Raw genomic sequence first — 18,952 nt, 5'->3', positions numbered from 1 at the left:
ATAGAGTACAGTAAGGAGCACAGATGCAGTTGGGGTATAGAGTACAGTAAGGAGCACAGATGCAGTTGGGGGTATAGAGTACAGTAAGGTGCACAGATGCAGTTGGGGGTATAGAGTACAGTAAGGTGCACAGATGCAGTTGGGGTATAGAGTACAGTATATATAACCAATTATTTTGCCAAAAACAGAATCAAAACCAAACTTTATCAGATCACAGAACCAGTACCTTTAGCCCAATCCTTGTTGTACACACTGGGGCAGTATCTCTGCACAATCAGTGTCCTTTCCCCCCCCATACACAGTCTGATGCCCAGTTCAAATGCCCAGTCCTCCCTGGAATCTAAATCCCTCGGCAGAGCGGAAACATCCGGCCAGGATCGTGTTTCTTTCCATAATTGTGTCGGGAATCACAGAGACAGGAGTTCCCATGTGAAGGTCAGTGAGAGCCCCAACCAGAGGTCCATTGAGGAGCCACCCAAGGTTTCCTACTCAGCACCTGGTATAGATATATTCCTTTATTTCTCAGCTGAGGGCTGCTCTACATATACACCCACACATCTATTCCTTGGGGTCCCCAGTCCCCCTGCACCATGGCTCCTGCATTACAGACTGTGAAAAATGTGCAAACCTTTCCTTCATAATATAAAACATTATTAGAGAGGAGAGAGACAGAAAGAGAATTGAGGAATAGAGAAGAGAGACAGAGAAGCAAGAAATAGAGTAAAAATAGAGAAGAAGAAGTAGAGAGATCAGTTTGGCAGGTTATATATCGACATAAAGGTTTTACTTGCTGCACGTGGGTCTTTTGTCAACCTAACTCATTATGTTACTATGTTACTGCGTTATGGTGTTACTATATATGTTACTATGTATGTTACTGTCAATGTATTTGGGGTGAAAGGAATGGGGGAGCACAAATGGGTAGGTGGGAAATGGGTAGGAAATGGGTCGGGGACAGACACACAGAAGCCAAGAGGAGAATGTGGATGTGTGACCCATGGGGACTACTTTGAGTCTCCCCAGGAAAGCTACTCCCTAAACCCCCGGAACCAGGTCTCCCACTCAGCTCCATTCAGCAGCAGCTCAGCCAATGGGGGGTTAGAACTACTGATAGTAAAATACAATTGGGAGACTCACCAGGGTCTGCTGGTAAATGAGGGTTCTCCTTGGTGGATCAAAGCCGGGCATGACCATGAGGCAACAGGAGAACAGTAGTTCAATAGAGCAGTAGCCCAATAGAGCAGTAGCCCAATAGAGCAGTAGTCCAATAGAGCAGTAGCCCAATAGAGTAGTAGCCCAATAGAACAGTAGCCCAATAGAGCAGTAGCCTAATGAAGAAAGACACCAGTCCCATGAGTGTAATGTCCCACCATACACTGAGAGCCAACAGAGACACATTCGCTTTCACATGAGACTGCTGCTGCTCGAGACAACACCTGTCACATGGACAGCCAAGAATAACTGTGTGTGTGTCATTGTGTTATTGTGTATCCCAGTGCCACTATGAATGATTAGCAATTACATGGGGGGTGATCAGGAGTCTCAGATTTAGGAGGGCAGATGGTTACACAGTTACACTGAAGTGAAGAAGATCCCTCCATACACTCACATAAACTATATATACTCATACACTAACTATATAGACTTTGATATTATGTCTGTCCAAGAAATCATCCAAGTCCCTCTTATAGTCATTAACTGAATCATCACCCGGCAGTGCATTCCCCAACCTCACTGTCCTCACTGTGATGAACCCCCTACTCTGTTCCTTTAAATGAAACTTCTTTTCCTCTAGTCTGAAGGGGAGGCCTCTGGTACATGATTCTCTTTATGGGTAAAAAGGTCCCCTGCTATTTGTCTATAATGTCCTCTAATGTACTTGTAAAGTCTAATCATGTCCCCTCACAAGCGCCTTTTTTCCCCCAGAGAAAACAACCCCAACCTTGTCAGTCTCCCCTCATAATTTAACTCTTCCCTCCCTCTAACCAGTTTAGTTGCACTTAGTCTCTGCACCCTCTCCAGCTCATTTATATCCCTCTTAAGGACTGATCTGTTATCTACTGTGTATCCTGTGCTTGAATGGCTGCCCCCATGGCTACACAGCAACTTGTTTATATAAACTATAGAAGAGTTTCTGAAGCAAACACACCAGTTTTACCAGTGAAGGGCAACAGTTCATGATATTTTCCTTACTTTAAAACACTTTAATTTTTTATGTTACTGTTCCTTTAAGGAAACTCCCAACACGCTGCCATTTAGTGTATAACTTGCATTTATATTATTTATGCCAAAGTGCATAACCTTGAATTTATCAACATTGAACCTCATTTTCCAGTTTGCTGCCCAGTTTTCCAATTTAGTCAAATTACTGTGCAAAGTGGGGGGCGTGGTCTAACCACCTATGTAGTCAGACGTGTCCCCACTGAGCTCCGGTGTCATTGATCTGTGACTGACTGATCAGAGGGCTCCACAGCCATGAAACTGAACAATCGGCTACCTAACACCACCTGTATAGCTGCAGATGGGTGGCCACAAAAAAGCTAGCGACACAACAGCACCTAAAATGGACAAATATGTCAGGCTACAGAATCAAGATGGCGCCCGTCTCCACAGAACAGATCCGCCATCTTCACAACCTCCACCAGATCAGTGTGCGGATCAGTCCGATCCAGAACCGACACTGCAAGAAGTCCTCCTTGCAATACGTGAATCCAGGACTGCGGTGGAGGTAAAAATCGATACCAGGATAGAGGAGGTTAAAACAGACTTGGCGCTACTACACCAAGATCTTCAGAAGGTGCATGAGCGGACCGCAGGAAGCGGAGAGGAGAATCTCCGACATCGAGGATGTTACAAGAGATGTTCCGCAATCCATCAGCGATCTGCAACAGCAACTCAAAATGTGTAGAGCCAGGATGATCTGGAAGGCCGGCAACGGCGGAATAATATCCGTGTCACGGGTATACCTGAAGGCCAAGAAGGGCCCAACCCGGAACTCTTCCTAGAGGCCCTGATCAAACAACATATTGAGGCACGGTACTTATCTCCTCTTTTCTTAATTGAGCAGGCTCACAGAATCCCCGGGCGCCCACCGCCTCCGGGTGCACCACCACACACTATGATAGCCAAAATTCTCAATTACAGAGACAGAGACGCTATCCTGAAACAAATGCGAATAAAAGGGGACATTACTAAAGAGCTAAACGCTAAACTACTGTTCTTCCCGGACTATACAATCAAAGTACAGCAACAGAGGGCAAAGTTTGTTGAAGTCCGAAAGAAGCTAAGAGACAAAGGTATTCCTTATTCAACTGTGTTCCCCGCAAAACTCCGTCTGATAGATGGTGAGATCACCCGTTTCTTCGATACTCCCCAGAGTGCCATGGACTGGCTGGAACAACAAGGCGCACCGGCTTCATCACGTACAGCCTGAACATCTTCCTACTGCAGTGTGAGTTGTCTGAAGATGTAGATAACTTCAAGTGCTCGACTGTCACATACATGCTCCCCTCCTGCTAGACTGTTGACCATCATGGAGTGGGAGAGCCGACAACTACACCTGGGGGACCCCAGGTTCGGACATTTGGAGACTGGGGTGGGCCTTGACCCTGGTTTAGCAGCTGACCACAGACTGCAATGGGTCACTACCTTCAAATATCTAGTGATACATATCCATAGGAACTTAGATCAATTTGTACCCCAGAACATTTCCCCCATTACTAGACAGCTCACGTCAGCATTAATATCTTGGAGTTCACTCCCACTTACTCTCTGGGGCAGAACTAACGTAATCAAAATGATCTTTCTACCAAAGTACCTCTATGTATTGCATAATTCACCGCTGAGATTTGCTAAAGATACATTAGACTCTATACAAGCCCTAATTAGACCCTTTCTATGGGATAATAAAGTCCCAAGAGTGTCGCAGAGTATGTTAATGGCACCATATGATAGAGGGGGACTGGGATTGCCCAATCTTTATGCTTACTATCTGGCAGCCCAGCTGGCTTACATTAATTGATGGCTAACACAGGACTTGGAAAATCCCAATGTAATTCTGCAAGCCAAATGTGTGGGCTCTCTGGAGGCTCCACGGAACTGTGTCTTTAGGAAAGAGAAGGATATTCCACACCTTCCACCTTGCATGAAAGCTCCATGGTTAGTGTGGGTGGCAGTACTGAAACTAACACGAACCAAACCCCCAATTAGATCCCCAGCACTTCCCTTTTGGGGAAATTCCCGTCTACATCATTTTCTAGATACAGAGATCACTAGATATTGGGCCCCCAAAGCAATCAAATACATGGCTGATTTGGTGGAGGGTTCTAATTTCATTGATATGAACCCGTTAAGGTATAAAACTGGGACCCCAAATATGCCCATGTACAGGTATCTCCGCCACATGTTTCAGGCTCAGTTTGGGGCAGGAGCCATGGTAATGGAAGAACCCCGACTGCTAAGCCAACTCAGAAAAGAGGACACCTCCAAAATGATTTCCAAACTATATGCCATAATAGTAGAAACTGGTCCCAAACCCTTTGATAAAGCTCTAGCAGCGTGAAAAAGAGATATTCCAACTCTCAGTATTGATCAGTGGGATGAGGTAACTGGGAACCTTTACAGCTTCCTCATTAGTGCCAGAGACAAACTTATACAGCACAAATTTATTCTAAGAACTTACCTCACTGCCAACAGGTTATATCGCATGGGGAAACTCCAAGCACCAATATGTAAGCAGTGTGGGGATCAGGATGGGTCCTACTGGCATATGATTTGGACATGTCCGGTCATCGTTAGATATTGGACAGCGGTAACACACCATGTAAAGGAAATTCTTGACCTTCCTTCTATCTGTACCCCAGAAATCTGTTTGCTGGGCGTAGTAGACAACTTTCTTAATGCAACCAGAACAAGAGATCTAGTTAGATCCCTCTTCTACTATGCTAGGAAAATAATAATTATGAAGTGGATGGCTCCTCTGCCGGGTACAATATGTCAACCTAATGCTCCCTTTGATCAAACTAACCTATGAAGCCAGAGGTTGTCCTGGAAAGTTTGGTAATACTTGGGACCATTGGACTGATGTGCACCTGACAACATTGCCTTGAATTGGGAATGATATTATTCTGTGTGCTTATGGAATGCAACAGATGTTCCGCTTCTATGGACCTTGCTGTACCCCCCCCCCTTTTTTCCTTTCTGTATCCCACCTTATTTTCCTTTGAAAATGTTAATAAAAAGTTACCTATTTAAAAAAAATGACTGTGCAAAGTGGCAGCATCCTGCATGGAACCTTTAGTTCTGCACAATTTTGTATCATCAGCAAAAATAGAAACAGTACTTTCAATGCCCACCTCCAGGTCAAGTTGAAAAGCAAAAGAGCAAGTACAGAGCTTTTTGGTACTCCACTAACAACACTGGTCAATTAGACCACCACTCTTTGTAGTCTATCTTTTAGCCAGTTCTCTATCCAGGTACAAATACTATGTATGGTAACCAGTGACCTTCTGTGTAGCACTGTATCAAATGCTTTAGCAAAGTCTAAGTACATAACATCCACTGCCATCCTAGAGTCAAAGTCCCTGCTCACCTTCTCATAAAAATAAATAAAATTAGTCTGACAAGATCTACTACACACAAAACCATGTAACCCCTTCCCACTACTGATGGCCTATAGTTTTTAGTTTAAGAATGGTATCCCTTAAGTAAAGGGATTAAGTAAAGAGGTTTTGCAACCACAGAGCTGAGCTTGTTTAGTGACCTGGGATGAATCACATCTGGTCCTGGACCTTTGTTTACCTGATGCATGAAAGCATTAGGGGGGACAAATGATCAGGAGTTAAAGATATCGGGGGAAGCCATATATTGTTACACCCTAATTGTGTCCATGGAAACAGTCGGAAGCAGATGAAAGCAATGGATGCCCCCGTTAAGCCCAGTGCAGAAAGACAAGTGTGAGACGTGAATAACCAGTTCAGTAAAGGCTACGACGCCCTAGATGTTCAGGTTCAGGACCTGGAAGCGAGTAGTTAATATTTTATAGGGCTAATCCATCTGCTGGGCACATTCCTGTGGGAAAGACATTTAGTGATGTCACTGGAATTTACGCAGAGGCTTGAATGATGTCACCCAAGCGTTTCCCACGGACACAGTTTTGTGTCAATCTCCCAAAATAAAACATTAACCAGCCTGATACCGGGGGAGCATTCATTATTTACACACAGTGTTTCTTCCAGTCTATATTGCTAAAACTTTACCAACATGTGCCCAATACAAGATGGCAGCAATAACCAGCATCTGAAATGCCAACCCTAACCCTATATTATATCTGGAAGGAAAAGACAGAAATGGGGAACTGATTTCGAAGCAGGCTAAGACTAACCCCAAAAAGTTACTATAATAATAATAAAACGATGTGAGTTGAAAGTGGGGCTCCATGAAATAATGTGTTGATGAAGGATACAGAAAAGGCAAATGTGCTAAATCAGTTCTTTTCTACAGTGAATACAATTGCATAGTCACAGTTCCAAGACCCACTCAATAGGTACATAAATGATTACTCAACCTTAACGTGAGCAAGGCCTCTGCTTCTAAGAGAGATTAGTTCAATTTTAGACCGGCTTCTATTTCTGATTTTCTCAGATTCTCTTTTATCTGGTATGGTACCTATGGATTGGAAGAAAGTTGATATTATATATATATATATATATATATATATATATATATAGATAGATAGATATATATATATAGATATATATATATTGCAATCACAAGACAATTTTTTTTTATTAAAAGACACTTTTTTTCACTTCAAAAGTTCTGTGAGTGCAGTTTTTATATCGAAAATCAATAGGTTAAATCTGCGCTCAGTCCAAGGGTGATACGGAAATATAAGCTGCACCTATGTTCGGTAAATGGATCCACTTATCCACATGTCGATAAGTTCAAAGGGGATGAAAGGTGCGCTGGAAATAAAATAGAGGTTCCTATAGGAAGAGAAGACAAAGGCTCTATGGTGTAATATCCTTTGTACACAGAGCTGATATTTTACGTCAAGTCTACTCACACTTGAGAGGATTTCAAGTCGCAAACAGAAAAGTTGGACGCGTCTATTAGCAGCCGGCCATGTGCCTGTTGGATGAAAGTGCAGGATAGTGTAGTACCGTCACTTTTCGCTTAGGAGATTAGCCGATATTGCGCGTACCTAGTGCCGATGTAAGACTGGCGTACAGATCAGTGTCAGTGCGGTCACTGCCAGTAACGGTTCTTTCTAGGCCAGTTTTTTCGAAGCTGTTCCACTTGCGCATCTCCTAAGCGAAAAGTGACGGTACTACACTATCAGCCCAATTAATTCCATCCAGAATGTGGCACTTGCAACACGATCTTGACAAACTGGCAATCTGGCCTCCAGTGCTCAAACATTTATTAAGAGAAAACATCTGAAAAACATTATGTGTTTCGTGCCAAGAAATGGCCACTTTATCAGAACGGCTTTGCCCCTTACCATCTGGGGGTGCTGAGTCCTGCAGGCAGCAAGATGTGCCACTCAGTGCTTAGTGTGTGTGTTGCTGGGGCCATTCATACAGATCAGGCGAAGGCTGCTGGGTGCCCTAGATATGCTGGCCAGCTCATGTGGGGGGGGGGGCTGAGAAGTCCACAGAAGGCAAGACTCGCCAGGGGACCAGGGGTAGACAAAAGAAGAGGTACATACTTGGCACTACACTTTGTTGAGGCACGTGGCTCTAGTTCCGGCCCTGGTACAGATGCCCAGTGCCTGGTACAAACACATTCCAGTAAATTCACAGAATGACCGAGTGTTAGCTCAGTGGGTTGTACCGATGGGTCCAACTTGACTGCTCTGTGTAGAGAGTTTGTTCCTTCTCCCAGTGTCAGTGCAGGGTCTCAAACACATAGAGGCAGGTTTATTGGCTCCTGGTTAAATTGACTACTGACCTACTGAATGTGACAAGGCCAGGAAGCTTCACTGGGGTCTGGGGATGGGAAGATGCCTCTGTACAGCGCTGGGGAATGTGTTGGTGCTATATAAACTATAAATAAAGGTGGCCATACACGGGCCGATAAAAGCTGCCAACAGACCGAGCTTATTGGCCCGTGTATGGGGCCCTCTGACGTGCTTCCCCGATCGATATCTGCCCAAAAGTCAGCTAGATGTCAATCGGACGGGACTAAAAATTCAGTCGGAACGTGGCCGCATCTGTTCGTTGATGCGGTCCCGCGATCCGACCGGCTGTTAGTCATCGGATCTTAGGGCCCACGATTGGATCAGCCCGATATTGCCCACCTCAAGGTCGGCATATCAAGGAAAGATCAGCTCGTTTGGCGACATTGCCAAACTAGCAGGATCTCTCTGTGTATGGCCACCTTAATAGGAAATATATGTCCTGTCTCTCTTTTCTCATGTAAACCTCTCATTCCAGGTATTTTCCCTGCCCCATCCCAAAGCCTACAGACCCCCCTTGGCACCGAGCAAGCGTTGAGAGTCTCCTTTTGAGTGCAAGCTCATTCGGTCCCAATGGCAACTGAAAATGCGTTTTATGGTTTCCCATTGCGCACGCATCGACTGTTCTGGGCTGATTTATACGACCTTTCAAAGGCCAATTAGCTCAATAAATCAGATTGGCCAAAGGAAAGTAAATAAAAGCTTTGCACGGGTGTGAGACAGTTCCATTCCCAGCCCCCAGACCCAACTGTCACTGAGGGAAAGGGGAAGGCCACTGACAGTTTTATTTACTCTTGTATTTATGGCCTGACTGCAATCGGACCTTGTGTTCTAGCAGATCAGCACCACTGGCTCCTTCCAACCTCCCTTGACTGCTCCAGTCTGAATGTGGCACTTCATTGACCTGTCCCTTATCAGCAGTACAAAGTAGATGGGGCGCTGTTCTACTGTAGCCCAAAGGGGAACACTGTTTATTTGCTGCTGGTGGTGGGAAGTGGTACTGCAAGTAATTGCTTATAATAACATCACCCTCAACGGAAAAAGGACTAATATACAGAAGGGGCTTTGTGCTATAGGTTATCAGAAAGACCTAATCACTGGCCCCATAGATACATGCCCAATATTCAGCTGTTGTGCCCCAGGACTGGCAGGGCATTTATTAGTGAGATCCATGATGGAATCTATGAATGTGAAATATTAATAGAGCCAAGAGACACACAGAAAGTGCTCCTTGTTTGGCTGCTGATTATCAGGGCAAATGCTCTTTATATTCTGTTCATCACAATCATGGCACTGGGGTGGGGGCAGGGACAGGTTGGCAAGCGACTTTCAGATCACTGTAATCTGATGAAATGGATATATTGAGTCATATCCAGGGGTGCATATTAACCCTCTCCTCAGAATAAAGGGCAAAAGTGGCACCAGGGACCAGTCTTGATTTCGCCCAATTGCCCCAGTTGGATCCAATACATTGCTACATTCTGCATCATGCACCATTAGTTGCAACATACATCTGCCAGTGCGTATTGCATTAAATGCATCTGGGAATCCTGATAATAGAAAATGTACATTACTACATTCTGCATCAGGCACCAGGTCTGGACTTGGAATCAAAAAAAGCCCCTGCATTTCAGGTACACAGAGGCCCAAACAGCCCCCCACCAGCCCAATAAATAATGACTGTCTATAGCAACTTACAGAAGCCCTTCTGGCATTTGCCAGAACCCACAGATTGCCAGTCTGTGCCTGTCACGCACCATTAGTTGCAACGTAAAGCTGCCAGTGTGTATTGCATTAAATGCATCTGGGAATCCTGATAATAGAAAAGAGCAGAGATTTACACCTCGGCCCCAGTCTCTCCCAGGACAGAACCTGATACGGTGGTGTATTTGCAGCAGAAGCAGCCCCCCCCCTCCTTGCCCAGGGATTTTTCTTTGCCCACACATTACTCATTTGTGACTTGTTATGCCAACAATGTGCTCCAAGGCTCTGACTTCTCCCAACAGCTGCTGCTTCATCAGTCCCAGGCTCCCCCTCATGGCAGCTGGCGGTACTGCAGGGAGTGATTGCAGCCAGGGGTTGCAGTGATTTCTGGGGTGCCACCCTGCCCACAGCTGTAATGAGATTCCAGTGACAGCTCTGCACATGACATGGCATCACCATGGTAACGGAAGGCTTGATTTCTTGTTGTCAGCCCAGTGGCTTTTAAATTCCTCAGGGGGGAGCTGTGCGCCTATCATGAGCCCCCTGCTGCTTTCATTGGGGAGAACCGAGCACTAATATTGCACTTGCTAACATGCCCCCCCGTTCCATGCCCAGCGGTTTAAAGCCTCAAACAATTAGAGAAAATACGTTTATTGTGTTAAATGACGAGAGAACGGAATGAGTTTAGTGTTGGTCATCCCTAAGAGGGCAGATTGAGGAGACAAAAACTGTGAGTGTAAAATGGTCTTTAGATGATTTTCAATATCTTTCCAGAAATTCTTAATTATTAAACATTCCCAAAGTAAATGAAATGAATTTGGGGCAGGAACATCACATTTAGGACAAGAGTTGAGAATGAATGAATATTAAATCCGCAGCCTTTCTGAAACCCTTCTGTGATGTCATCATGAGGTGAGCACAAGTCATTTGGAGGTGCAGGGGTGGAGCAGTGGATTAGGGGCGGGTATGATGATTACCCTCAGGCAGAGAGGCAGGAGGGGGGCCATGGGGATGTTGCAAATGGCTTTAACCAAATGGCGCTCTCGTGGTTTTGCAATGTGCAATAATTCTGATATTTCATTAAGATCTCAGCAAATGATTCAGGGCAACCTCCCTTCTTTAATGGGGGGGGGAGACTCAGGCACCAACATACAATACCCAGAATATTAGGGACTTGGTGCTTGGCAGCTTCTTGCCTCCCCTGGTGCAGAGGGTTTAGGGGGCAGGTAAGTCAGGAGAGAGAGGGGCTTCCAGCAAATGTTCCCTCAGACCTGATGGTGTTGGACTGACCCAGAATTCACTTCAACTGATAAAATAAACTCACCAGAAACTTCATGGGTCAAACACAATGTGACTTTATTAGAATAACAAATGAATCTTTGGATATTTCCCAAAATATCTCCCTATTCCTGGAACACGAACAGAAAACCCCAAAGAAACTCAAATAAGTACAACATAAACAGCCGACTAATGTTGTGGCTCCGAATCCCAGCGACCCAACTGGGCTTTCTCCGTAATCCTCGCGGTTCCTGGTGATCAGACAGTCACAGCGGCATCTGGAGATACCGCTATGGAGAGAAAGGCAGGAGATAAAAGGGAAAGAAGAACCATTGACTGTGTATCTGGGGCTTCTGCGCATATTAGCACGTTCTCTATATTAAACAATGTCAGTAATAAGCTTTCCGCAACAAGAAATGCCCTGACCTGTGGATAAGGGGTATTTGCTCTAATGGGGGCGTTTCCAGTGACTATTCCCATCCCAGCACTGCTTTTCAGTATTGGGAGCACTGGCTCCCCCCCCCCATTTGCGTTAGATGGGGAGCAGTTTCTGGTAAATACCCACAGTCAGGCTCTAATAAACAGCCCAGGAATGACAGTGACGTTCAGGAGAACATGAGAAATGGGGAGAGGTAATGCCATGCTGCCCTCTGGTGGTGAGACTGGGCAATTACAGAGCACAGGAATATTAATACACTTTTTACCTGGTCTATATTACAAGCTCTCTCAGCCGGGGCAGTAATGAGGTTCAGAGGATCCCCCACATACTAACAGAACTTACTGGCTGTGCTGTCCTGATCTTCAGAGGCCTGACTTGGATTTGAAGTCTTCTGGGGCTGAGCAAGACGGGGGGCTGGATGAGAAAAGAGAGGCTGCTCGGTCAGGTTGCCCCCAATCTGCGATCGCTGGAAGGAAGGATTCTGTAGGTACATATCACTCCACGGGGAAGCATGAAATGTGATTCCACCTGTAGAAACATTAACTTCTCAATCAGTGCCATTAATTGTAAGCTCTGCTGGTAAAAGGCCGCCTACTCTTTCATACGGACTGTCCAGACCTCCCTTTGTGTCCTCTACCCCGAAACACCTCTGGTTCTTAAGGGCTTGTATATGTGTCAGCTAAGACACTGTAGGTACCGACTTCTACCAACCTCTCAATTATATTCACAGCTCCCCATTGCATCTAATTCCACTGTGATAGCCCCCCATTTAAACACTTGATGCTTCTGGAAAAAAAGTCACTTATACAGCAAGGGGGTCCGCTCTCCTCCTGCTGTCACCAGTTAGACCCATCCCATTATACTTTATATGTCTTGCATTGAAAGGGTCCAACTCCCACCAAATGCTTGCAGCACCAAACATTACCTGCACCCGATGGTAGTAGGATGTGCCCCCCAGTTCGGCCCTGCAGGAAGGCTCCTGTGCCCCCGTATGCCAGCATGCCGGGGGGGTTATTGGCAGGCATAGTAAGGAAGGAGGTCTCCTCAGGAGATGTTGGAGTAAGGCTATGCAGTGGAAGTCGCGGGTACTGGGAATACTGGGAGTACTGGGGAAACTGGAATGCTGCTGGCTGGTTGCTTGGATGGTAGTACTGACCTCCAAATCTCATAGAGGACCCCATAGTCTCCTGCAGGGTGGGGGACCTGAAACCAAAGACAAAATATATGATTATATCACAACACAAGCAAGAGCCAGGGACATGGCATGATAAGGTGAACATCCCCTTTAAATGATCTGACCCTGACAGCAGATGGCGCTCATGCCACACAAAGGAGATGCCACTGGCTCAGGGGGAAAATCAACGAGTGCCCACAGCAGTGGGGCCTGAATATTTTGAGCCAACAAATGACGGCATGTACAGAGGTCTATGGAGATACTTGGGGCCAAATCTTATGAAGTGCCACATCCAGCCCACTTGGACAGCCATGTTCCTCCATTCAACCAGCAAGTAAAAAAAAATGCATTGAGTTCCCCACATCACATCTCAGGAGCAATTCACAAAACTAAACTTTCTTTTAGAGTGTAAGCTCTTTGGCCCAGGCTTGAGCAACTAGTACTCTGATCTTGCTCCTTTGTGATACAGAGGATCAGCGCAACTCTCAACACCCAGTCCAAAAGCACCAGAGACACTACGGACCTTCCCAACACCCAGTGACTAAATTAGTGCCAATAGCAACAGCCAATCACAAACGTTATGTCTTGTAACAGACTGAATCCCATCTAAAACTGCTCTTCTGACACTGATTGACATGAAGATATTAGCGGTTTGTGCATTTCTGATACAATGAATTAGAAGCAACATCGCCACCTGCTGCTCATTTTAACCGACAGGCCAATAATGAACTTTTTAACTGTCAATCAGAATGACCACCAGGTGGCGCCACTGTTTCAGCCTCATTACGTATATAACAAATGGACAAACTACTTTTCCTATAAAAAAAATTCTGTGCAGAACAAAATATTTTGGCAGGAACCAATTCCGAATGTAATGAGCAGATAAAGCGGGCCGTTCCTTCAATACAGGTAAGTATCCCTGTCTCTCATAGCAAAGCACACTGGAGACACCACTCACCCACCAGCGCAGGCAAGAGCACCCCACTGAGCAGCTCAGGGGCCCGGGAGGCGGAGCATTTGATACGAAACACGAATTACCGGATTGCGTACTCCTGCGCAGCATACGAGAACATGTCGCCGTCACATGATGGAGGGGGGGTGCAGGTGCTCTCAGGTGTGTCCAGCATTAGTGGTACCATGTGACTGCTGGGGTTAAAGGCCATGGACATTGGGAGGCCAACTCTGCGCAGAGGCGGGGGGCTGGGGAACGTTGGGGGGTACTCCTGGGAGGGTGGGAGACAAATTTCACTGGGGGATCCCAAACCTAATAAGGAGGAAAGGAATAAATCAGAACACAAACAATAAAGCCCTGAAGAATCAAAACCACCGAGCTGAACTGTCCTGGTGCCTAATGGGTCACGTGGTTCTGTGAGTCCCTGTGTAAGAACCAGTAACATACAGGTCATGGAGCAGCAGAACTACAAGTGGAGCCATGAGAAGCAGCGTCGCATGATTCCCTGGCACTTTTATGTGTCCGTATCGGACACGGCTCCATATAATCAACTCTACCAGTCGGCCACGGCCAACTCACACCTCTGTGCCACTCACCTGAGCTGCTGGAACTGAGGGAGGTGCTGTGCTGGGAGTTGCCATCGGACAACTGAGATGTCTGCAGGGTGGAGCCAGGGACCACAGATAATCTAACAGGGGCCACAACAGGAAGAGACATTAGTACAGGGCACCTACCTGCCCCCACTCAATTTGGATCTTCTTCTGTCCAACCCAGAGCTGCAGGGGTTATTCAATAGGAGTTGCAGGTGCACAATTACCCCCTTCCCTCACCCCAACCCCCCATCTGCTCCACTCTGGACTCCTTGTATTTACCCCTTTTACACCCATGGCCCCCCCAAATTCACGGAGGGCCCATGTGGGAGCAATGAGGCACTGCCTACAAAATCACAAATTAAGTCAGCCGTCAGTAGAGTATGGGGGGTGTCTGACGCACTGGGGGAGCAGAGGTTTGTCCTACATAAAATCCTTCATCTTACTTATACCAACAACTGACCCCATTTACCCCAGTGGTACAGTCCACTCATTCATGAGCCCCTCCCACCCAGGTATGAACAGAAATGCCCCGCCTACAGCAATCCCTGGGGAACCTGATGGAATGATGAAACATCTCCCAGGGGTCCCTGCAGGGCCAGTCTCACCCTCCACCCAGAGACTCACCCATTCCGGACTCCGACCACTGGAGGGAATGAACTTCCGTAACTGTGGAATCCTGAAGTGACAGAAAGAGAAACTGCTTCCGGTGGGCGGGAAAGTGCGACAGAGGAAGAGACTGTAAGTACAGCAGTCTCGGGGTGAGACATCCCTGCTGAAGAGAGGGGTTTCCTTGGCCCCTTTAGGGACGTTTTCTCCACTTTGCGCCATTTTGCTCGCCGATTCTGAAACCAAACCTAAAGGAAACACAGGAATTTCTAACATCACCAAGTGAGACTGTAAGTGCCCGGGGTAAGTACTTCTAATAACAGGGCAGACATTTATACCCCCGGCCCAGATCTCTGCGCACATTGGTCATATATGGAGGCGGAATATGTAGAATAAAAGAGCAAAGACCATAGAGACAGGCGGGCTCCACCCACAAAGGGCAATAAATGGATAGAGTCACCATTATCCGCTGGGGGGTGACTCCAATGATTTCGGCAATCTCTCGCCTCTTCTCACTATCGGGATAATGGTCCTCAGCAAACATGTGCTCCAATTCCTGCAATTGGTCTGGGTCAAAGCCAAAGAAACAGAATGTTAGATGATTCCTCACACACCTGCTCAGCAAGAGAAACACACACTGCCCCTTCTATCAGGTAAATGGGACAGAAAGGAGCCAGGCGTGTGGGCAGGGTGGTACCACCTATAGAGAGGGCAGGGTATAGAAGGGGGCACAGGGGAAGGGTCACATCTCACCCATACTGTAGAGTGTCCTGCTTTTCTTCCGGCAGGGTGGTCCTGGTTCCTCAGTGGCATCTCCCGGGCACTTGCCCCTCTGTCGGTCTCCCCCATGTCCCGTGTCGTATATAAAGGTTGGCAGACGACAGGAGGCAGCACAGCGGGCAGAGCGACGAGGAAGAGGAGCGGAGGAGGGGAAGTTGCTCTCCATCTTTAGGTTCACCGGCTGGAACTGCCCCCTCACAGGGAAATACCCAGGACCTTGAGGATCATCCCCACTGAATGTAGAATAAGATGCCCCAGTTGTCTCTGGGAGGGGCCCGCACACTGCCAACAAACTCAGCTGGCACTGCCCTCCTTCACTCGCACAACCCTCTGAGGAGTTTAAATGGAAATCTCCGGGATCTGAAGGTCCCAAACCCTCGGCCTCCTCATTGATTATTACTGTGCCGTATTCATCATGTTGCCCCTCAACCTCTGGCTCCGAGCACCTCAGGGAGGTCTCCTCTTCATCCTGGGCACCTGCAAAGAAGCACCCACCATTAGACTCTCAGGGGCACCCACGTCTAGTGTTAACAACATGTAACGTACCGTCAGCCCATTGGCCCCTTGGGAGAACCTTCTGGATACCCCACCCCTTATACAAACAGAAACTGATCATTTGGGGTAATTTTCACATTTAACCCCCTTCAAATATTATAACCATAAGCCTCCAGGTACCCCAAACTGTGGGAGTGTCCTCTAGCGGGGGGGGAGCTGCTCTAAATGGAGGAGAAAGTGAAGCAGATAAATGTTCTCCTTTTTCTGGTCTCCAGGGAGAGAAGTGGTTGCGGAGGCACCAGACTCAGAACAAGGACATCATAGAATGAAACTTTAAGAAAAGAATTGGGATTTGGGGGCCCAGCTGCAGGGCACTAGGAACAGAAAACTCTGTATAACCAGCTGTTCCTTATCTCACAGCCTAACATGTTAAAGCTGGGGGTGGGGGGTTGTTTATACAGAGAGCATACATACAGAGTTGCTTGGAATATTTGCAACAACAAAGCACATAATTGGTTGAGCATGCACCCCCATAGTATAATGTAAGTACCCCCAGATCACATTAATCACAAGTAACTGTGCAGAGAGGCATGTGATAGGGACAGCAGCTGGGGGGGCACCCAAGATCAGGTACTTCCATCCACTCTGGGGGAGTCTCCATCAGCAGAATATTCTGTAAGGGTCCTTTTTATGGGCTTTTCAGATGCCAGAAAGTTTACCTTTACCAGAGACAGGGGTCCCTAGTAACAGACAAGGGCCCATAGGAGGGACAGGAAATCCCATGCCAAGGTTTCTTATTTTACAAAGGAAATTCATCTCAGAATTTACTTTTTGTATCCTGTAGACTTTTCTGAGACAATTTGCAGTTGGTCTTCATTATTGGCCTGTTGTTTGTAAATGACTTTATTGGACTCCCTCTCCCTCCAACCTGAATAGGAAATCCCATTTGGCCCCAGTGGGTGTCACTAGAACTGCATTTCATTACTTCAATTCTAGCCAGACCCTCGGTTTGCCTGAATTCACCCTGCTGCCTGGTTGCTACAGTAAGTGGACCTTAGCAACCAAATGCAGGCTTAAATACAAACTAGAAAGGAAACTGATATACAAGTGACGAGCCATCAATATAATTAATATAGACCAATTGCAAATTGATAAGACTCTGCATTGTGGGGGCAATGTATTTGCAATGTGCACAGATCTAGATTCAGGGGTCCATATTCAGGGGTCCATGTACCAGTACAGTTGGTACCACAGCCCTAGTCCCGGATCTGAAGTATCACAAAGCCAATATCTCTGTACTCGGTGCAATATATATGTACCCCCCGTCCTCCCTGCCCCCCACTAACAAGGGTCTCTCTGCCTGGGTTGTTCCCCTCCCCCATTAACCCTGTTGGTTCATTTCACAAGACAAGGAGAAACCCTTACTTTGGGCAACTGATTCTTGTTGGGGGTCAATTTCCCCCCCATGGGCGAGGGGATATATAACAACTATAGCTTAATACTGTTACATGATTCCTGCCTGTCCTGTTTCCCACTGCTCGGTAATAACGACAGGTCAGGGGTATTTATGGCTAATAATGCAGACAATTAGATTTAAATAGAAGTTATTACCCAGCTGACACTGCTACCTGCCCATAGCTCTACTTTCTATTGTCGGGGTAATTAAGACCAACAATGGGATAATTAAGAATTAAATATAAGTTATTACCCAGCAGACACTGCTGCTGCCTATGCCTGTCCTATTTGCCCTGCTGGGGGTCATAACAAGGAGCAATTAGAGCTAATAATGCAGATAATTGGGGATTAAATATAAATAGTTACCCAGCTGATAGGGTTTCTCTCCCACTTGCTGCTGCTGATCCGGTTCTGGTTCCTGATCCATTTCTCTGCCTCTGCCTGTCCCGTCTCCCCTCTATTTCCCTGGCCGGTGCCATTCGCAGCCCGCGGGTGGAGTTGTTTGGGAGTGACCCGGTTGGTACCGCTACAACGAATCTGTTAACGAAACCGGGGAAGGGAACCAGTGGATTAGAAGTTGGAGGGCCCCCACAGACCCCCTAGTGCTGACGGGTAATAGAGGGAGATATTTGGCTTCTCCCCCGGCCGGGAATGGTTTGTTCCAGGTGGAGGCTCAGGCCGGGGCAGTTGGAAGAGGCTCATTGCGCACCTGGGGGTGGGGGGAGGAACCAATTGGGGAGCAGTAATGGGAAGACCCCACCCCTACAGAAGCCCCGTTATATTCACAGGCACTGACTTACTAGAGCTGGGGGAGGGGTAGATTTAAGTGCAAACTGCCCACTTGGGGCAAAAGAAGAAACTTGGACAAGTGACAGTTTGAGGCGATTACACTGAGTAATATAATTTATAGAATCTATATAATATAATCTAAATAACAGAATCTATATAATCTAATCAATATAATCTGTAAAATCGATATAATACAATCTATGTAATCTAAATAATCGAATTGATATAATTAATCGATAGAATCTAATTGATATAATAGAATCTATAAAATCTATATACTATAATCAATATAATATAATCTGTAAAATCGATATAATACAAGATATGTAATCTAATCAATATAATATAATCTATAAAATGTATATAATATAATCTATATAAAGTTCTGTGGGGAAAGCGGTTGTGCAGCGGCCAATGCCCCGGACTAATTGTACATGAGCCGCTCGGACTAAACTCGACTTGTGCACCGCGCGGGGCTATTGATTCACAGAAAGCTGAAAACCCACAGCCTCCCCGGGGACGTGTCACCAGCGACTCCTTAGAGGACTCCCTGACCCTAGAGGACTCCCTGGTGACACGTGATCTATTGGGCTGATTAGAAGTCGACAAATCTCGGGACCGAACAGCTGCCCCGCTGGGAATCCGAGTGTCCAGACTCCATCTGGGATCCCATTCAGGTGCGGACTGAGAATTACAATAGGCCCTGGCATTTCAGGGCATAAGCCAA

The 18,952-nt window shown here is 46.5% G+C and overlaps 1 protein-coding gene across 1 annotated transcript; it reads right to left on the bottom strand.

Moving 5' to 3' along the window:
* Positions 1-10,995: 10,995 nt before the first annotated feature.
* hbox10.S (homeobox-containing protein 10 S homeolog) lies at positions 10,996-18,099 on the bottom strand. The gene is given in 9 exon segments (NM_001087690.1): positions 10,996-11,232; positions 11,724-11,909; positions 12,307-12,584; positions 13,594-13,819; positions 14,104-14,195; positions 14,725-14,954; positions 15,167-15,273; positions 15,460-15,963; positions 17,803-18,099. Coding segments are annotated over 9 exon segments (1,716 nt in total). The 5' UTR covers positions 17,864-18,099; the 3' UTR covers positions 10,996-11,200.
* Positions 18,100-18,952: the final 853 nt, after the last annotated feature.

This window comes from Xenopus laevis, chromosome 7S, assembly GCF_017654675.1.
Source record: "Xenopus laevis strain J_2021 chromosome 7S, Xenopus_laevis_v10.1, whole genome shotgun sequence".
In the NCBI taxonomy this organism is placed as follows: domain Eukaryota; kingdom Metazoa; phylum Chordata; class Amphibia; order Anura; family Pipidae; genus Xenopus; species Xenopus laevis.
The sequence above is the reverse complement of the archived record's forward strand: the minus strand, read 5'-3'. Positions and strand labels throughout refer to the sequence as shown.